This window comes from Artemia sp. Qi Xiang Cuo, chromosome 17 (genome assembly GCF_049724085.1).
Source record: "Artemia sp. Qi Xiang Cuo chromosome 17, ASM4972408v1, whole genome shotgun sequence".
In the NCBI taxonomy this organism is placed as follows: domain Eukaryota; kingdom Metazoa; phylum Arthropoda; class Branchiopoda; order Anostraca; family Artemiidae; genus Artemia; species Artemia sp. Qi Xiang Cuo.
This window is the reverse complement of record NC_142810.1, coordinates 38,004,626-38,027,539: the sequence shown is the minus strand read 5'-3', so window position 1 is coordinate 38,027,539 and position 22,914 is coordinate 38,004,626. Positions and strand designations below refer to the sequence as shown.

At 34.2% G+C, this 22,914-nt stretch overlaps 1 protein-coding gene across 2 annotated transcripts in view; it reads left to right on the top strand.

Annotated features, from left to right (window-relative positions):
- Positions 1-22,914, top strand: part of LOC148942172 (uncharacterized) — a 72,200-nt gene that overhangs the window by 22,801 nt on the left and 26,485 nt on the right. For both annotated transcript variants that reach the window (XM_089102941.1, XM_089102940.1), the window contains exon 2: positions 22,437-22,607. In XM_089102941.1, the coding sequence (XP_088959067.1) occupies positions 22,447-22,607 (161 nt within the window). In that variant the 5' untranslated portion in view covers positions 22,437-22,446. The remainder of the gene's footprint in view (positions 1-22,436; positions 22,608-22,914) is intronic.

The window sequence follows — 22,914 nt, the reverse complement described above, 5'->3', positions numbered from 1 at the left end:
CAACATCCTTTGTCGGATATGTCGGATAAAATTGACAGAATCTAAGTATCAGAGTTATTAAATTCTATATCAACATCCCTTTCTCGGATACAGGGGATAAAATTGACAAAATCTAAATACCAGAGTGAATAAATTCATTATCAACATCCTTTGTCGGATAAAATTGACAGAATCTAAGTATCAGAGTGATTAAATTCCATAGCAACATCCATTTCTCGGATACATGGGATAAAACTGACAAAATCTAAGTATCAGAGTGAATAAATGCTTTATCATCATCCTTTAAATGCATTATCAACATCATTTGTTGGCTATATCGGATAAAATTGACTAAATCTAAGTATTAGATTGATTAAATTCTATATCAACATCTCTTTCTCGGATACATGGGATAAAATTGACAAAATCTAAGTATCAGAGTGAATAAACGCTTTATCAACATCCTTTAAATGCATTATCAACATCATTTGTCGGGTATATCGGATAAAACTGACAAAATCTAGTTATTAGATTGATTAAATTCTATATCAACATCCTTTGTTGGATATGTCGGATAAAATTGACAAAATCTAAGTATCAAAGTTATTAAGTTCTATGTCAACATCCCTTTCTCGGATACAGGGATAAAATTGACAAAATCTAAGTATCAGAACGAATAAATTTATTCCCAATATCCTTTGTCGGATATGGCAGATTAAAGTGACAGAATCTAAATATCAGAGAGATTAAATTCCATATCAACATCCCTTTCTCGGATACATGGGATAAAATTGACAAAATCTAAGTATCAGAGTGAATAATTGCTTTATCAACATCCTTTAAATGCACCATCAACATCATTTGTCGGCTATACCGGAGGAAATTGACAAAATCTAAGTATCAGATTGACTAAATTCTATATCAACATCCCTTTCTCGAATACTTGGGATAAACTTGACAAAATCTAAGTATCAGAGTTATTAAATTCTGTATCAACATCCCTTTCTCAGATACATAAACCATAGGTTAGGTTAGGTGAATTCAAGAGGTGAATCCAAGAGGTGAATTCAAGAAAGAGTTTGTTACTTACTTACTTATTTAGTTACAATTTTTTCATAATGACATACCCAACAACGGATGTTGATAAAGAATTTATTCATTCTGATACCTAGATTTTGTCAATGTTATCCCATGTCTCTGACAATAGATATATGCAAATTCATTTTCTTACATTTCCAATGTTTTAATGGACATTCTAAACGTTTGATATGCTAGCATACTCTAAAAATAATGAACACATAACAATGTAATGCATAATATATTTTTAATGAAATAATGCTATGTAGAATATTAATATAAAAATATATTATGATACATTATTAATATCAATGATCAACTTTGGACATTTTGAATCTGTTCCATAAAATAGTTCACCATATTCTCTCTTGATATTGTAGCTATTATCTTCTCTTTGTTCGTAATCAGTAGAATAATCATTATTCCATTTTGAGTCATACACAACTTCTACTGGCGTGTCATCGACAGGCTCAATATGCTTTTCGTCTTTGGTATTATTTGGTTCATTGACTGTTTGATCAATGGCAGTAACGTTTGCTGGTACTTTGTTTTTCATCAATTCATCTTTATATTCCATAGTGATATTTTCTGCCATTACCCTTTTTATTTTTCTTGCAATTTCACTGTCTATTATCACATTATTTTTACACAGGTAACAGTTTCGGCCCGTAGACAAGATATGGTTTATGATATTAGTAGAAGAGTAGGCTTTCTTTTTTCGATCTTCTGTTGAATGCTAATACCCGTAAGCTGACGATAGGCTGTATCAGTAGGTAATGTGTTACCTGCAACAGTAGCAAGGTGTTGTCCTCTATCATCAACGATTATTTTTATGTTGGCATTCTCTTTGAGTGCAATCATCTCTGGAGATTCAATCTGCATATCCACCAACATAAGAGTTGAATTTTTTCGGTACTCCAAAGAAATTTAATTCCTTACTCTCATAACAATGCATGCATACATTTCCAATAGTGCTACCACTTGTACTTGTTTCATAGTTTAAATACTTCTCCTTAACGGCATCCAATGCTACAATAACATTGTCATGTGAACACACTTTATTAAAATACTCCATCTTCACTTTTTAAAGATATGACTTATATGTTTATCGTTCCACTGCGTAAAAATACTGATTTAATACATGCAATAGGTAGTATTGATAACCGGTCATAGACTACCAGTGGGAAAGCTACATCATGATCTCAGGAGCAAGCATAGAGTACAATTGTTAGAGCCGTAAGAATATTTTGTCATTTTAAGATACGTACAAAAAAATAAAGTTGAATAATTTCGAGGTTTAAAAAAATAGTTTGTTTTTTATGAAAAAAATATTGAATTAGAATTATCAGTCCTCATCATTAAGAGTATGAGTATGCACAAGAATATATTTAAAATTTAAATCAAAATTGTCATTCTTTTTTTCTAATACGATTTAGAGATGTAAAAAGTTGAATAATTTCGAAGTCCAAAAAAAAATTTTTTAAGAAAATAGTTTGTTTTTTATGAAAAAATATTGAATTAGAACCATCAGTCCTCATCATTAGGGAGTATGAGTATGCACAAGAATATATTTTAAAATTTAAATCAAAAGTGTCATTCTATTTTTCTAATATGATTTAGAGATGTAAAAAAAGTTGAATAATTTCGAAGTCCAAAAATAATTTAGTTAAAAAAATAAGTTTTTTTTCATGAAAAAAATATTGAATTAGAACCATCAGTCCTCATCAATAGGAGTATGGGTATGCACAAGAATACATTTTAAAATTTAAATCAAAAGGGTCATTCTATTTTTCTGATATGATTTGGAGATGTAATAAAAGTTGAATAATCTCGAAGACCAAAAAAAATTTGTTAAAAAAAATACTGTTTTTTATGAAAAAAAAATTATTGAATTAGAACCATCAGTCCTCATGAATAGGAGTATGGGTATGCACAAGAATATATTTTAAAATTTAAATCAAAGGGTCATTTTATTTTTCTGATTCGATTTGCAGATATAAAAAAAGTTGAAAAAATAGATCATGTTAAAAAAATAATAAAAAATTATAAAAACTTTTAAAAAATGGGGGGAGTTGAGTGAGGAGCCCCCTTCGAGTTTGGGGATAGGGGACCTTGGGGGTTGAGGTTTCTGGTGGTTAGGGTCGTTGGTGCTATGATCCTTGACGGTTCGTACTCACATTATTACCTTACTACTTGAATTGCAAGGATTTCTAAGGTTTGTTCTGAATTTCATTATTAGAATTCTTTTCTTGCCATCTACATCTCTCTTAGTATCAACTTTTTAGTATACCATAAAGTTAGACCCTATTACTTTTTAGTATACTATAAAGTTAGACCCGATTTTAAATTGACAACACTGTTCAAACACCACTTGCTGTATTGGACAAACCACATCGGAGAGGTAAAGCTAGGTCAACTCACAATGTCATTCTATCATCGTTAGCTATTTTCATGGATAGATGCTGTTTTCAAATTTATAACCAATTACCTGAGTTAACAAGTCTTCGGGGTTACCTTAACTGCTAATCAGTTTAATCCTTTTCCTCCATCTTCATATGATCCAATTCGCAAATGTTATCTAGCTCTGTTTTTCCTATTATTCAAATAAGATCGTTCATACAGTTCAATTCGCGAATGTTAAACTTTTTTGCAAATAGATTTAGATTTTAACAGAATAAGTCAATTAATCAATTCTCAGTTTAGCCTACTATTCTTTAATTAGCAACTTCCTTAATTATATAACTCAATGAATATCCATAGATACCCAAAATTAATACAAAAACTTAAATTTCATCGTTAACCATTTTGATAGACTGATGTTGTTTCAAATTTATAACAAATTACTTGAGCAACAGCCCTTCGGGTACATTAACTGCTAATTAGTTTAACCCTTTTTCTCCATCTTCATATGATCAATTTGCAAATGTTAGTCTACAGCTCCGATTTTTCCCTATTATTCAAATAAGATCGTCCATACAGTTCAATTCCGAATGTTATATCCTTTTTGCAAATAGATAATTCTTTGTGAAACTCATAATGATAGATATGAATAAAAAAGTTTATGTTAGTCCATAGTAATGTATATTTACTTACCAATATAATTCTTTTAGTCCATTAGAAACGTGCGAATTGATTCTTATAGGTTTATTATAACTTCTACTAATCAACTGACACAGAATAAACAATTCGTTCAATATATATAGCAAAAAATAATGATTATAACCAACTACAAACTGGTATTTCGAGAATGAGACCATTCTTTGATTACGCAATTGACAATTTCTAGTTTTGGTTAAAAAACAAAAAAGCATGTTATGATGAAAGTGCCTCAAAAACGTCTGTTGCGTTATACAATCTCATTTATACTTTCAAAACGTGTTTGTTCACTTTATAAGTATATAATATAAAAGGATTGGTCGCTTTTGCAATGTGCTCGTCAAACTGCACTGTATATTCTTGTGCTCATGAAACCTTTATATAACTTACTACTATATCTACAATTTCCAATCGAATTATCCGTTTGAAATTTCTAGGACAAAGATTTCAATAAAAACCTATATGCTCCCAGGGCATAACTTACAGCCCCTTGCCATGAGGACTGTGAGGAGTGTCCTGTTCAAAAGTATAATTTCTGAACTGCGTGGAACAAAATGACTATATAAAAATTTTGATTGTTTTTGATAGCGCGTGGAAGGGTGTTAGCTGCCTTCCAATCACTATCGACTATTAAAAATCACACTAGCTATTTCAATTTCCAATCAAATGAGCTCTTTGGTTTCTACGACGACGCGTTCTATAAAAACCTTATATGCCCCAGGGCAAAACTTACAACCCTTGCCCTGAGGGCATGTGGGGGAATTCATCCTCAGAAACTTAATTTATATCTGGAAATCCACAACACTGAACAAATGGATATTCAAAAGTTTTGATTGGATGTGTTTGAAGAAAAGTGGGTGAGAGAGTGTTAGTTGCCTCAAATCAACTTTCGACTGTTAAGGGCACTAGACCTTGAATTTCAATCGAATGAGCCCTTTTTCAAGTTTCTAAGACAAAGATTTCAATAAAAACTTATATGCTCCCAGGACATAACTTATAACCCTTGCCCCGAAGACTGTGGGAGAGTGTCCTGCACAAAGGTATAATTTCCTGATCTTTAACTAACGTGGAACAAAATGGTTATCACAAAACTTGATTGATGCGTTTGGGGAAAGGCGGGTAGAAGGCTTTGTTGCCTTCCAATTACTTTGACTATTAAAAGAGGGCACTAGCCATTTCGATTTCTAATCGAATGAACCCTTTTTGAAAGTTTTTACGTCAACGCGTTCTATAAAAACTTTATATGCCCCTTGGGCATAACTTACAACCCTTATCCCTGAGGGCTCTGAGGCTGTTCTCCTCAAACACCTAATTTATAGACCTTAAAACTACGTTGAACAAAATGGCTATCTCACAATTGATTGAGCCTTGGGGAATGATGGAAGTGGGGGGCTAGTTGCCTTCCAATCACTTTTGACTATTAAAGGGGAACTAGTTCTTTGATTTTCCAATCGAATGAGCCCTTTTGAAGTTTCTACGACAACGCCTTCTATCAAAACCATACGTCCCCCAGGGCACAACTTACAACCCTTGCCTGAGGCTGTTGAGAGTGTCCTCCTCAAAAACATAATTTCTATCTGGAAATCAACTACGCTGAATAAAATGGCTATCTCAAAATTTTGATTGGATGTGTATTCCAGGTGGAGTGGAATGGGTCTTAGTTGCCTTCCAATCACTTTCAACTATTAAAAAGCACACAAGCCACTCCAATTTTCAATTGTATGGGCCCTATTCGAAGTTTCTACGACAACTTCTTCGATACGAAGTGCCCCTTCCCCAAAGGAAAGAGTAATAAATGATACATTTTACCAACATCGTTCTTATATGCCCTCAAGGCATAACTTAAAACCACTTGCCTCGAGGTTGTGGGAGTGTCCTCCTCAAAACATATTTCCTATCTAGAAATCAACTACACTGAACAAAATGGCTATCTCAAAATTGTTATTGGATTTGTTTTGGGGAATGATGCATGTGTGGGGGGCTATTAGCCCTCCGATCACTTTTGACCATTAAAAAGGGCACTAGGCCACTCCAATTTCTAATCGAATGAGCCCTTTTTGAAGTTTCTACGACAACTTCGATACAAAGTGCTCGGGTATGGAGGAAAAAAAAACATTAGTGCCCACATCGTTCTTGACTTAGGCTCAGTTTACAATAAATAACCGAGTTAAACTCAAAACGAGTAGAAATCTAACATAAGTTTGGCTCAAAAACCCCTATGCCTTGTGAACAAGTTTTTTTATCAACATCTTTTGTCATTAGATCGAATAAAATTAACAAAATATAAATATCAGAATGAATAACTGCTTTAACAACATCTCTTATTGGATATATTGCATAAAATTGGCAAAATCTTAGCTTCAGAGGGATTAAATTCTATATCAACATCCCTTTCTCGGATACATAGATGCCAATTGAAAAAATCTAAGTGTTAGAGTGAATATTTTTTTTATCAATATTCTGTGCCAGTTACATCGGATAAAATGGACAAAAAATAAGCGTCAGAGTGAATAAGTTCATTATGAACATCCTTTGTCGGATATGTCGGATAAAATTGATAAAATCTAAGCATCAGAGTGATTAAATTCCATATCAACATCATTTTCTTGGATATATAGGATAAAATTGACAAAATCTAAGTATCAGAGTGAATAAATGCTTTATCAACATCCTTTAAATGCATTATCAACATCATTTGTCGGCTATATCGGATAAAATTGACGAAATCTAAGCATTAGATTGATTAAATTCTATATCAACATCCCTTTTCGGGTACATGGGATAAAATTGACAAAATCTAAGTATCAGAGTGAATAATTTTTTTTCAATATCTTTTATCAGTTACAACAGTTTTAATTAACAAAATCTAAATATCAGAGTGAATAAATGCTTTTTCAGCATCCTTTGTAGGATATGTTGCATAAAATTTACAAAATCTAAATTTCAGAGTGAATAAATGCTTTAACAACATACTTTGTCAGTTTTATAGGATAAGATTGACAAAAACCAAGTTCTATAATGAGTAATTTATGTTCTATTAACATCTTCTGTCAGATGATTCGGATAAAATTGACAAAATCCAAGTATCAGTTTGAATAAATGTCTTATCAACATCATTGTCAAATATGTCAGATAAAATTGACCAAATCTAAGTACTAGAGTGAATAAATTCACTATCAACATATTTTGTCGTGTATATCAGATAAAATTGACAAAATCTAAGTATCAGATTGAATAAATGCTTTATCAACATCCCTTTCTCGGATACAGGGGCTAAAATTGACAAAATCTAAATACCAGAGTGAATAAATTCATTATCAACATCCTTTGTCGAATATGTCATATAAAATTGACAGAATCTAAGTATCAGAGTGATTAAATTCAATATCGACATCCATTTCTCGGATACATGGGGTAAAATTGACAAAATCTAAGTATCAGAGTGAATAAATGCTTTATCAACATCCTTTAAATGCATTATCAACATCATTTGTCGGCTATATCGGGTAAAATTGACTAAATCTAAGTATCAGATCGATTAAATTCCATATCAACAAACCCTTTCTCGGATAAATGGGATAAAATTGACAAAATCTAAGTATCAGAGTGAATAAATGCTTTATCAACATCCTTTAAATGCATTATCAGCATCATTTGTTTGATATATGGGATAAAAATTATAAAATCTAATTATCAGATTGATTAAATTCTACATCAACATCCCTTGTCGGATATTTCAGATAAAATTGACAGAATCTAAGTATCAGAGTTGTTAAATTCTATATCAACATCCCTTTCTTGGATACATGGGATAAAATTGACAAAATCTAAATACCAGAGTGAATAAATTCATTATCAACATCCTTTGTCGGATAAAATTGACAGAATCTAAGTATCAGAGTGATTAAATTCCATAGCAACATCCATTTCTCGGATACATGGGATAAAACTGACAAAATCTAAGTATCAGAGTGAATAAATGCTTTATCATCATCCTTTAAATGCATTATCAACATCATTTGTTGGCTATATCGGATAAAATTGACTAAATCTAAGTATTAGATTGATTAAATTCTATATCAACATCTCTTTCTCGGATACATGGGATAAAATTGACAAAATCTAAGTATCAGAGTGAATAAACGCTTTATCAACATCCTTGAAATGCATTATCAACATCATTTGTCAGGTATATCGGATAAAACTGACAAAATATAAGTATTAGATTGATTAAATTCTATATCAACATCCCTTGTTGGATATGTCGGATAAAATTGACAAAATCTAAGTATCAAAGTTATTAAGTTCTATGTCAACATCCCTTTCTCGGATACAGGGGATAAAATTTACAAAATCTAAGTATCAGAGTGAATAAATTCATTATCAACATCCTTTGTCGGATATGTCAGATAAAACTGACAGAATCTAAATATCAGAGTGATTAAATTCCTTACCAACCTCCCTTTCTCGGATACATGCGATAACCTTGACAAAATCTAAGTATCAGAGTGAATAATTGCTTTATCAACATCCTTTAAATGCACCATCAACATCATTTGTCGGCTATACCGGAGGAAATTGACAAAATCTAAGTATCAGATTGACTAAATTCTATATCAACATCCCTTTCTCGAATACTTGGGATAAACTTGACAAAATCTAAGTATCAGAGTTATTAAATTCTGTATCAACATCCCTTTCTCAGATACATAAACCATAGGTTAGGTTAGGTGAATTCAAGAGGTGAATCCAAGAGGTGAATTCAAGAAAGAGTTTGTTACTTACTTACTTATTTAGTTACAATTTTTTCATAATGACATACCCAACAACGGATGTTGATAAAGAATTTATTCATTCTGATACCTAGATTTTGTCAATGTTATCCCATGTCTCTGACAATAGATATATGCAAATTCATTTTCTTACATTTCCAATGTTTTAATGGACATTCTAAACGTTTGATATGCTAGCATAATCTAAAAATAATGAACAAATAACAATGTAATGCATACTATATTTTTAATGAAATAATGCTATGTAGAATATTAACATAAAAATATATTATGATACATTATTAATATCAATAATCAACTTTGGACATTTTTAATCTGTTCCATAAAGTTGTACAGTATGTTCTCTCTTGATATTGTAGCTATTGTCTTCTCTTAGTTCGTAATCAGTAGAATAATCATTATTCCATTTTGAGTCATACACAACTTTTACTGGTGTGTCATCGACAGGCTCAATATGCTTTTCGTCTCTGGTATTATTTGGTCCATTGAGTGTTTGATCAATGGCAGTAACGTTTGCTGGTACTTTGTTTTTCATCAATTCATCTTTATATTCCATAGTGATATTTTCTGCCATTGCCCTTTTTATTTTTCTGGCAATTTCACTGTCTATTATCACATTATTTTTACACAGTTAACAGTTTCGGCACGTAGACAAGATATGGTTTATGATATTAGTAGAAGAGTAGGCCTTTCTTTTTTCGATCTTCCGTTGAATGCTAATACCCGAAATCAGACGACAGGATATATCAGTAAGTGCTGCCTAATCTAAAACTTCAGCAAGGAGTTGTCTTCTATCATTAACGATTATTTTTATGTTGTATTTATCTTTGATTGAAATCGGCTCTAGGGATCTCCGTCGCGCATATCTTCCAACATAATAGTTGAAGTGTTTCGGTACTTCAAAGAAATTTAATTCCTTACTCTCATAACAATGCATGCATACATTTCCAATAGTGCTACCACTTGTACTTGTTTCATAGTTTAAATACTTCTCCTTAACGGCATCCAATGCTACAATAACATTGTCATGTGAACACACTTTATTAAAATGCTCCATCTTCACTTTTTTAAAGATATGACTTATGTGTTTATCGTTCCACTGCGTAAAAATACTGATTTAATACATGCAATAGACTAGGTAGTGTTGATAACCGGTCATAGACTACCAGTGGGAAAGCTACATCGTGTCTCAGAGCAAGCATAGAGTACAATTGTTAGAGCCGTAAGCATATTTTGTCATTTTAAGATACGTACAAAAAAAAATAAAGTTGAATAATTTCGAGGTTTAAAAAAAATAGTTTGTTTTTTATGAAAAAAATATTGAATTAGGACTACCAGTCCTCATCATTAAGAGTATGGGTATGCACAAGAATATATTTGAAAATTTAAATCAAAAGTGTCATTCTATTTTTCTGATATGATTTAGAGATGTAAAAAAAAGTTAAATAATTTTGAAGTCCAAAAAAAAAATTTTTTTTAAATAAATAGTTTGTTTTTTATGAAAAAAATATTGAATTAGAACCATCATTCCTCTTCATTAGGACTATGGGTATGCACAAGAATATATTTTAAAATTTAGATCAAAAGTGTCATTCTTTTTTTCTAATATAATTTAGAGATGTAAAAAAAGTTGAATAATTTCGAAGTCCAAAAACAATTTAGTTAAAAAAATAAGTTTGTTTTCATGAAAAAAATATTGAATTAGAACCATCAGTCCTCATCAATAGGAGTATGGGTATGCACAAGAATACATTTTAAAATTTAAATCAAAAGGGTCATTCTATTTTTCTGATATGATTTGGAGATGTAATAAAAGTTGAATAATCTCGAAGACCAAAAAAATTTGTTAAAAAAAATACTGTTTTTTATGAAAAAAAATTATTGAATTAGAACCATCAGTCCTCATGAATAGGAGTATGGGTATGCACAAGAATATATTTTAAAATTTAAATCAAAAGGGTCATTTTATTTTTCTGATTCGATTTGCAGATATAAAAAAAAGTTGAAAAAATAGATCATGTTAAAAAAAATAATAAAAAAAATTATAAAAAAACTTTTAAAAAATGGGGGGGGAGTTGGAGGGGAGGAGCCCCCCTTCGAGTTTGGGGATAGGGGACCTTTGAGGGGTTGAAGTTTCTGATGGTTAGGGTCGTTGGTGCCTTTGATCCTTGAGGGTTCGTACTCACAAACACCTTACTACTTGAATTTCAAGGATTTCTTTTGTTTTTTCTGAATTTAATTATTAGAATTCTTTTCTCGCCATCTACATCTCTCTTAGTATCAACTTTTTAGTATACCATAAAGTTAGACCCTATTACTTTTTAGTATACTATAAAGTTAGACCCGATTTTAAATTGACAACACTGTTCAAACACCACTTGTGTATTGGACAAACCACATCGGAGAGGTAAAGCTAGGTCAACTCACAATGTCATTCTATCATCGTTAGCTATTTTCATAGATAGATGCTGTTTCAAATTTATAACCAATTACCTGAGTTAAAAAGCCCTTCGGGGTTACCTTAACTGCTAATCAGTTTAATCCTTTTTCTCCATCTTCATATGATCCAATTCGCAAATGTTATCTAGCTCTGTTTTTTCCCTATTATTCAAACAAGATCGTTCATACAGTTCAATTCGCGAATGTTATATCCTTTTTTGCAAATAGATTTAGATTTTAACAGAATAAGTCAATTAATCAATTCTCAGTTTAGCCTACTATTCTTTAATTAGCAACTTCCTTAATTATATAACTCAATGAATATCCATAGATACCCAAAATTAATACAAAACTTAAATTTCATCGTTAGCCATTTTGATAGACTGATGTTGTTTCAAATTTATAACAAATTACTTGAGTTAACAAGCCCTTCGGGGTTACATTAACTGCTAATTAGTTTAACCCTTTTTCTCCATCTTCATATGATCCAATTTGCAAATGTTATCTAGCTCTGTTTTTTCCCTATTATTCAAATAAGATCGTCCATACAGTTCAATTCGCGAATGTTATATCCTTTTTTGCAAATAGATAATTCTTTGTGAAACTCATAATGATAGATATGAATAAAAAAGTTTATGTTAGTCCATGAATAATGTATATTTACTTACCAATATAATTCTTTTATTGTCCATTAGAACGTGCGAATTGATTCTTATAGGTTTATTATAACTTCTACTAATCAACTGACACAGAATAAACAATTCGTTCAATATATATAGCAAAAAATAATGATTATAACCAACTACAAACCGGTATTTCGAGAATGAGACCATTCTTTGATTACGCAAATTGACAATTTCTAGTTTTTGGTTAAAAAAACAAAAAAACATGTTATGATGAAAGTGCCTCAAAAACCCGTCTGGCTGCGTTATACAATCTCATTTTTACTTTCAAATCGTGTTTGTTCACTTTATAGGTATATAATATAAAAGGATTGGTCGCTTTTTGCAATTTGCTCGTCAAACTGCACTGTATATTCTTGTGCTCGTGAAACCTTTATATAACTTACTACTCATATCCGACAAATTTCCAATCGAATTATCCGTTTTGAAGTTTCTAGGACAAAGATTTCAATAAAAACCTTATATGCCCCCAGGGCATAACTTATAACCCTTGCCATGAGGACTGTGGGGGAGTGTCCTGTTCAAAAGTATAATTTCCTGAACTTTAAACTGCGTGGAACAAAATGACTATATAAAAATTTTGATTGGATATGTTTTGGGAAATGGTGGGCGTGGAAGGGGTGTTAGTTGCCTTCCAATCACTATCGACTATTAAAAATCACACTAGCCATTTCAATTTCCAATCAAATGAGCTCTTTTAAGTTTCTACGACGACGCGTTCTATAAAAACCTTATATGCCCCCAGGGCAAAACTTACAACCCTTGCCCTGAGGGCTGTGGGGGAATTTCATCCTCAGAAACTTAATTTATATCTGGAAATCCACAACACTGAACAAAATGGATATTCAAAAGTTTTGATTGGATGTGTTTGAAGAAAAAGTGGGTGAGAGAGTGGGGTTAGTTGCCCTCAAATCACTTTCGACTGTTAAAAAGGGCACTAGACCTTTGAATTTCCAATCGAATGAGCCCTTTTTCAAGTTTCTAAGACAAAGATTTCAATAAAAACTTATATGCCCCCAGGACATAACTTATAACCCTTGCCCCGAAGACTGTGGGGGAGTGTCCTGCACAAAGGTATAATTTCCTGATCTTTAACTGCGTGGAACAAAATGGCTATCACAAAATTTTGATTGGATGTGTTTGGGGGAAAGGTGGGCGTAGAAGGCGTTTTAGTTGCCTTCCAATTACTTTTGACTATTAAAAAGGGCACTAGCCATTTCGATTTCTAATCGAATGAACCCTTTTTGAAGTTTTTACGTCAACGCGTTCTATAAAAACTTTATATGCCCCTTGGGCATAACTTACAACCCTTATCCTGAGGGCTCTGAGGGGGCTGTTCTCCTCAAACACCTAATTTATAGACCTTAAAACTACGTTGAACAAAATGGCTATCTCACAATTTTGATTGGATGTGTTTGGGGGAATGAGGGGCGGGGGGGGGCTAGTTGCCTTCCAATCACTTTTGACTATTAAAAAGGGAACTAGCCCTTTGATTTTCCAATCGAATGAGCCTTTTTTGAAGCTCCTACGACAACGCCTTCTATAAAACCTTAGATGCCCCCAGTGCATAACTTACAACTCTTGCCCTGAAGGCTGTTGAGGAGTGTCCTCCTCAAAAACATAATTTTTATCTGAAAAGCAACTACGCTCAACAAAATGTCTATATCAAAATTTTGACTGGATGTGTTTCGGGAAATAGTGGGCGTGGAATGGGTCTTAGTTGCCTTCCAATCACTTTCAACTATTAAAAAGGGCACAAGCCACTCCAATTTTCAATTGTATGGGCCCTATTCGAAGTTTCTACGACAACTTCTTCGATACGAAGTGCCCTTCCCCAAAGGAAAAGAAATAATAAATGATACATTTTACCAACATCGTTCTTATATGCCCTCAAGGCATAACTTAAAACCCTTGCCTCGAAGGTTGTGGGGGAGTGTCCTCCTCAAAAACATATTTCCTATCTAGAAATCAACTACACTGAACAAAATGGCTATCTCAAAATTGTTATTGGATTTGTTTTGGGGAATGATGGGCGTGTGGGGGGGGGCTATTAGCCCTCCGATCACTTTTGACTATTAAAAAGGGCACTAGCCACTCCAATTTCTAATCGAATGAGCCCTTTTTGAAGTTTCTACGACAACTTCGATACAAAGTGCTCGGGTATGGAGGAAAAAAAACATTGTGCCCACATCGTTCTTTACTTAGGCTCAGTTTACAATAAATAACCGAGTTAAACTCAAAACGAGTAGAAATTAACATAAGTTTGGCTCAAAACCCCTATGCCTTCCCAAGGCCAGAGCATAATTTGCACTTTACTGAAAAAAATATAAATATTTTAACTTTTATAACTTTAATAAATCAAATAATATTAACATTTTGATTACTAAATATCAGTATATATATATTAAACTGACACAACACATTCATTTGTTTTTTTTCAGTAAAGTGCAAATTATGTTCTGGCCTTGGAAGGCATAGGGGTATTGAGCCCAACTTATGTTAATTTCTGCTCGTTTTGAGTTTGACTCGGTTATTTATTGTAATTTCTGTCCGTTTTGGGTTTCATTTATTTATCTATGCTGATTTGTGGTAGTTTCACGCTTGGTAGATTACTTGATTTTATTTTTGCTCATTTTTGTTTAATGGTGTTCTTTACTTTTCTTTGAAAAACTTGTTTTGTGGAAAAAGTTTTTTAATTAATTTCTGTTCGTTTTATATTGACATAGTCTTTTCAAAGAAAAAGAAAATAATACTTTATATCTTTTCGTTTTTTAAGAATTTATTGTTTGGCCTGCTATTTGTATGCTGGAGAAAAATTTTCAGCAATTTTTAACAATATACACCCTCTTTAAAATCTGGACACGAATAGTAGTGTTTAATTTAGTTTCATACCTCCTCTAGTTGACCTGAAATGGAAAACTTGATACCGTTCCCAATGAATCTCTTTACTTTCTTTGATACCTTGGATACACTTACGGTATTTTGATTTGGTTAAATTTTAAGAGCAGAAGCAGCCGCGAAAGTTTGAACCTAATACCCTCAGTCGTTCTTGGGATACTGCTGAGATGCCTTACTGGGAATTAGCATTAATACAGTGCATTTTGATATAATCTTACGCCAACATTTAGTTTTTAAACATAAAGTCAAATGGGAGGGTGGGTGTGGGAGGGGGTTCAGTTTCCCTCCAATCACTTTCGACTATTAAAAAGGGCATCAGCACTTTCTATTTTCAATCGAATGAGCCCTTTTCAAAGTTCCTACGACAACTCCTTCGATACAAAGTGCCCTGGTCTAAACAACAACAACAACAAAAAAATAATACATTATACTCACATCGATCTTTACTATAAAAATGTCTCAATTTCCAATTGAATGAGTCCCTTTTGAAGTTTTTACTACAGCTCTATCATTGAAAACCTTATATGCCCCCAGGGCATAACTTACAACCCTTTTCCTGAGGGCTGTGAGGGCAAGACCTAATTTACAGAACTTGAAACCACGTTGAATAAAATGGCTATCTCAAAATATTTGATTGGATGTGTTTGGGGAAAAGGTGGGCGTGAGAGGGGGGGGGGGTATTTGCCCTCCAATCCCTTTCGACTATTAAAAAGGGCACTATCCTTTTGAATTTTCAATCGAATGAGCCTTTTTTGAAGTTTTTACGACAACGTCTTCTATAAAAACCTTATGTGCCCCCAGGGCATAAACTACAGCCCTTGCTCTGAAGGCTGTGGGGGAGTGTCCTCCTCAAAAAAATAATTTTTATTTGGAAATCAACTACGATGAACAAAATGGCTATCTCACAATTTTGATTGGATGTGTTTCGGGAAATAAAGGGCATGGAAGGGGTGTTAGTTGCCTTCCAATTACTTTCCAAAAAAGGGCACAAGCCACTCCAATTTCCAATTGTATGAGCCCTATCCCAAGTTTCTACGACAACTTCTTTGATACGCAGTGCCCCGCTCTAAAGGAAAAAAAAATAATAAATGATACATTGTGCCAACATCGTTCCTATATGCCCTCAGGACATAACTTAAAACTCTTGCTCAGAGGGTTATGGGGGAGTGTCCTTCTCAAAAATATATTTTCTATCTGAAAATCAACTATTCTGAACAAAATGGCTATCTCAAAATTTTGATCAGTTGTGTGTGGGGGAATTTTGGGCGTGAGAGGGGGGCTAGGTGCCCTCCAATCAATTTCGACTATGCAAAAGGGCACTAGCCCTTTGAATTTTCAATCGAATGAGCCCTTTTTGAAGTTTCTACGACAACGCCTTCTATAAAAACCTTATATGCCCCCCAGGGCAAAACTTAAAACACTTGCCCCGAGGGTTGTGGGAGATTGTCCTCCTCAAAAACATATTTTCTCTCTGGAAATCAACTACGCTGGACAAAATGGCTATGTCAAAATTTGTATTGGATGTGTTTGAGAGAATGATTGGCGTGGGGGGGGGCTAGTTAACCTCCAATCACTTTCGACTATTAAAAAGGGCACTAGCCACTCCAATTTCCAATCGAATTAGCCCTTTTTGAAGTTTCTACGACAACTCATTCGATACGAAGTGCCCGGGTATCGAGGGAAAAAAAGCATTGTGCCCACATCGTTCTTTACTTAGGCATCGCTATTGCGCTGCCTATGATTAATCTCTGATAAGGTAGCAACAGACTGAGTGTGTATACCGGATCAAACAAAATAATAGGAAACAAACATTTTGAAAAAATGTTTGCATAGATTGCTGAAACCCCAAAATAGGCAAAACAGATTTTTGACTGATCTGTATAAAACTTTCGTAGTTTGTAGACTGGACCAAGGAAACCTTAACGTGAATAATGGGTTTGGGAAGAAAAAATGATTATATTGACTCTTAGCGCAAAAAGCTCTTAGCTTCTTAGCTGCTGTAAAACTTCAGGCCGTGTAGACAATTTGATTAAAATCAAACAGATTTGTCTGAATTTCGAAAAGGGAGGAACACCTCTTAAAAGTAAAAGAATCTTAATGAAGATCACACAATCAGAATCAGCGTATCAGAAAGTCATACTAGAGACGTTTCAGACTCCTGTCTGCAAAGTGTGGATTTATTTTGCCAGAAGAAAGATCACGGATACGTATTTATTTGTTGTTGTTTTTCTCAGGGGTGATCGTATCGAACCAATTGTCCAGGACTATCGAAAAAGTACTCATTTAAACGGAAATTGAAAGTTCTAGTGCCCTTTTTCAGTGACAAAAAAAATGGAGGACAACAGGCCCCCCTACCACGCCCCTTTTTCCCCAAAAGGCGTCTGATAAAAATTTTTAGATCGCCATTTTGTTCAGTAAAGTTGAAAGGTATAATAACAACTATGTGCTTGGAGATGACATGAATCCCCAGAACCAGCAGAGAAAGGGCCGCAATTTATTAAATTTGTCCATTGTATACATATAGTATTAATTATAGGAAAGTAAAACGACATTTTTAGGGGGAGATTTTCTGGGGATGGATTTTCTACGGGAAGGATTTCCCCGTAGAAAAATAAATTAAAAATCTAAATATGATTTCTATCCCAATAAGATAGAAAAATAAACTTCTATCCCATTGGGATAGAAGTTTCCGGAGGAGAACTTTCCAAAGGAATTTTACATGTGGGGATTTGCCAGAAATCGTATACAAAATTCTTTATATTTGTCTTACCCTCTCATTGGTTACCTTATTTTACATGTGGAGATGCTTTGGGGAATTATCCGGGGGGAATTTTCAGCTGAGTTGGAATTCTCTGGGGAATTGTCACGTGGCGGGGGTATTTCCCGTGGGGTAATTATCACCAGGATTAATTCTCCATGGGGAAATTCTCTACGGGAGAAACTTTCCATTGGAGGGAGGGGGAATTGGAATGTTTTTCACACAGGGGATATTCGCATATGAGCTTTAAAATGATCAGAAATTAAATTAAAACGAGGCTTTCGTCAAATGAAAGTATGCTAAGGAGTATTTTTCAGGCGGAATCGTAATTAAGAAATTTCCTGGGGGACTTCGCAGCGAGGATGGAATTTTCCGGCAGTAATTTCTCGGCGGCCAAATTTTGCGCGGGAGGAACTTGCTGTGCAGTAATTTTTCGTGGAAAAATTTTCCACGGCGGATTTCCGGCGGATTTCCGGCGGATTTCCTGGTTTCTTTGAAAAATGTCAGAAATTAAATAAATAAGCACAAGTTTTTTTTTTTACTGAAAGTAAGGATCAGCATTGAAACTTAAAACAAACAGAGAAATTCTATGGAATTCTATGTAATCTGGAATTCTATGGTAAAACCATTATTGAACAATTTATTCTACGGAGCTGATAAAAAATTTTAACCCAAATTTATACCGCAACCTGACATTTTAATTCTTAACCAAAGAAAATAATAATTTACAATCAGCCCTAATATTGCTGAATTATAAGACTATGTCAGTTCATGATCGACTGAAATTAATTTAAAAAATTTCCCAAAAAGAAAATACTTCAAAGAAAAGTTAACGAGCCAAATGAAAAACCTAGTACGATCAGAAATTCGAACTTAAAACTAACTTAAACTTTTACGAATAAACAAAAAAAACCTAAAACATACGTAGGCCTATACTAAAATAAATCATCAAAGTTAAAGCAAACAGAATATACTACCAATAAATTTGAGTCTACCTCCTTTTTCAATCCTTTAGAAGTTAGAATGTCGTTTGCGCTTCACTGAAAGCTTTTGATTTTTAACAGTGTCTTTTCGGAAATAAATAAAAAACCACACAATATCACGAAACGTTTACAAATAAGCACTACCACAAATAAAAGTAAGGCAACCATCGACTACTACCCACCCCCATAAGGCTGGTGTTTTTTTGTGCTTTACTAGAAACGGTGTGTTTCAGACCGTTTCTTTTATTTATAAAAACCCATCAGTAAACACAGGAAAAAATCGTAATTCTTATCAAGGTCAAAGGAAATAAACAGATATTCCATGGAAAAATTACATTTGTAATTTGTTTTATTATTTGATAAAATATATAGTATTAAAATAATATAGCTAAAAATATACAATGAATTAATTTTATATATAAATAATTAAATATATAATAAATATTAATAATTAATTACATTTGTGATTTATTTTCATTATTTATTAAGAATACTTGTTTACTGATTTTATTCAGATATACGAAATTGACGCCTAACTAAATATTTATAAACGTAAACGTGAATTTTTTCCCTCATAAGCACTAAAAAAATCCATATCTTTCCATTTGATGATTGATATAGTTTTGTTATTGGTTAATTGTAAGAATATCTATTAAGTTTTTTTTTCTAGATTGTCTGTTTAAGAACTAAAATGTTGGATTGCAATTGAAGCTTCAGACAAAATATAAATATTTAGTCAAAATGGCAAAGTTGTAGTTCGGGACAGCAATCTTTTAACAGTTTTATTCCTATAATATTAATTAATATATCTGATTCAGAGAGTGCACAATTTGCAATATCCTTAAAAATTATCTGTACTGTAAATAGCAAATACTTTGCGAAACGAAAAAATAAGATCGGACGTTATCTTGTTAATTTTAGTAAGGAGTTTCCAGAAAGATGTGGCATAGAGTATTTGAGAAAGCAACAGCATTTTATAATCTGCCGACTGATTTTTGAGCCCTGCCAAAGTTGCACCTGTCGATAAGAAAGGCAAGATATAGGAATAGCATGCATTTTTTTCTTCTTCTTAATTTTGGTGTCACATTTGTAATTAAAAAGCAGAAAGTGAAAATAACATCAGTGATGTCAATGGCTGGGACAAGCAGGGGCATATGTCAGGGCCGTATCCATTTTTTTTTGTTCGGGGGGGGAGGGGGGTTACCTGATTTTTTCCCGTGGGCTTTGTCTAGCATCCTCGAGCAACATTACGTTAGCTCAAGACCGTTAGTCCGCTCCTTGAGAACGAGGACGCGTCCACTAGGCATACTTTCGTATCTTCAAGGTTTTTTTTTTTTTTTTTTTTTTTTAGAAACGCCAAAACAAGACAAGTGTTTACATACAGTTAAATACTACAAGCTTTTTTTTTTTTTTTTGAGACAGCAAAGCAGAACGCAAAAAGAAGCCAAATAGTAGAAGCAGTCTATATATTTTTATTTTATTTTTATTTTTTTTTTTTATTTTTTAGCTAAAAGCAAGGGTGAATATCTATAAAACGAAATCCAGACGACAATTTTTATTCCCTTCAAAAATGCCGATGACCTTGTCTGGGCAGATGTCAACGTTCCTATGGACTGCGAGGAGGACTAAGCCACTCAATTGTTCTACTCCTGTTGAATTTTTCAGCCAGGTTTTGAGCCTACTGAGCGTTGAGAAACTTCTTTCCAAAGTAGCAGTGCTAACAGGTAACGTCACAAGAACAGTCAGAAGAAGAACAACATTTGGAAAAAAGGTGGCGTCGCATGCCTGAAGCGAAGACACAGCACAAGTAGGCCTCTCTGATACCGGAACATTCTCCCACTTGATGCGTCATAGCTCAATTTCTTGTTTCAGACAGTCTGGCTCGGAAAGAACATCGCCATATAATTCAACCAATGATTCCAGGCTTAATGCCTTCAGATCGACAGAAACAATTTTGGCAGGAGAAAGGACGCTGAGATTTGACAGCAGTTTCTGTTGAAGCACAAATCGTTGTTTCAGCTTGGAAGTGAAGTGGTCCAGGAAAGGAATAAAGAGTGAGGTTCTATAGTGGTTGAGAAGGTCTGGATCGTCTGCATGCATACTCCGGCCACCTCTCGTCCTTGGACGAGTTATCTCCAGTCCTAAGTCGCTGGCAAAATGCTGAGCTTCTTCGAAAATAGACGTGAAAGCAGTAGCAGCATTTCCTCGCATTTCCTTTGTTTTTGAAAGGATAGTTTCCATGTGCCTGCATTCAGCTGCCAAACCACATTCAACTGACTGAAGAGTCTTGCACAATGGAAGCGTAAGGCAGAAAAGCTCTTTGACCACATGGAGACACAACAAATTGCGACTGGTTCATCGTGTCCAGCAACTGCGCCTCTTTTGCAGAAGTTTCTGCATTTCCGTTCTCTTCAAGAGCTTCCAGGGATCGCAGGATTGGTCGGTACAGCTCAAGAAAACGCACGACTGAATCGTGGCGCTCCACCCATCTTGTTTCGCAGAGTCTGGTTAAAGTATGTTTCCTTGAATCCGGTAGTATTTCATTGATCTTCTCTTTTAAATTATGTGTCCTGAGATGGGAAGTATGGTAAAAACTGCAGACTTGTGACAAGACACCGAAGAAATGCTTAAACGCCAGAATAGAGCATACAGAAGAGAGGACCAAGTTGAGACTGTGCGCACTACAATGGACGTAGAGCCCCTTCGGATACTTTTTACGTATAACAGCCTGGACACCCCTAAGATACCCACTCATCGCTGCTGCACCGTCATACCCCTGACCAACCATCTTGTTCAGATTAAGACCAAGGCTTTAGAGAAATCGCAGGATTGATGAAGCCAGACCTTGCCCAGTCAAATCCGAAACTGGGGTAAAACCAAGGAAGTCCTCATGCAGGTTCCCTTTGAATGTGTAGTGGACGCAAACAGACAGGTGCTCCGTGTTCGAAACGTCCGCCGTTTCATCGGCAAGCACCAAAAAGCATGGACTTGCGTTTACTCTTTCCATAATAGACTATTGAAGAAGCTCCCCGGATGCGGCGATAATACCATTCTGGATGATGGGAGAAAGATATGTGGCATTTCGAGCCGCAGAAAGAAGATGGTTCTTCAGAACATCGTCACGGTGTCTCGCCCACAGCCGCAGTAGTGCTCAGAAGTTGCCATCATTGTGGGAAGGTTCTGGATCCGAGCCCGAAATGGGGCCGAAATCATTAGTACCACGAAGGGCAAGCTGTTGCTGCCCACAAAATATCACCGTCTCAACAATTGGTCGCAACTTCTGGCGATTTTCTTGAACCTGCGCTTTCCTTGCCGCGTCTAGTTGGTGCGCGATATTGTCCTTCCTTTTCTCCGAGACAGAAATGAAGTTTTCAGCCGATACGATGCAGTTTCTATGAAACTCTGCTTGTTGGTGAGCTGTGAAGCACTCTATCGCATCCTTCCAGTTCCTGAATGGTTTGGTGACTAGATTCCCCAAGCGCTGGTGGCAGCCTTTGCTTTGTGCTTTACTGAAAGCATTTCGAGGCAAAACTCTTGAGCCAAAAGTTTCAACCTTGAGGCCAAAATGTAAAGGTGCATACAAATACTGGGTGAGCACCGCACGAAGTATTATAGACGGAAGTTTGAAAAGTATGGAAATGTTTGAGTATGTCCCTTATCCGTTGTTTATGCCCGAGTAGTTAAGTATCTAAGCAATGTTGCAACAAAGTACATTAATGTATATTTCCAGATGTCTATTGATGGACCTAATCGTGTTTTGTGTTACCCTTCTTCTTCTTCCAATTTCTACTGTGGTTGGGACCAACTTAGAACCTGGAATGCTCTTTAAGAACTCGAAAAATAGTCGAGCTGTTTTTGTTCCGTTACTCCCAACACGGCCATGCAGAATATACGGAAGCAGGTAAGCTTGTTAGATAAGCTGTGTTTCTATGATTAAAGCAAATAATTACCTTTTGTTAAGAAAAATTTTTTATTTAATATTTTAAATAAATGTTAGATATTTTAAATTGTTTTTTGATAATTTTTTAAAGAAATGAAGAAAACGTAGAATAATTTCTTTCGAACAAGTCACCTCCTAGCATCAAAGACCTAAGATTATTGGATATCAAATATAAACGAAATTACATTAGAAAATTTGAGGCCAATTAGATATCCCATTAACACCAAGTTTAGCAGTGTTTTTTTTTAATATTTTTAATTACTAATAC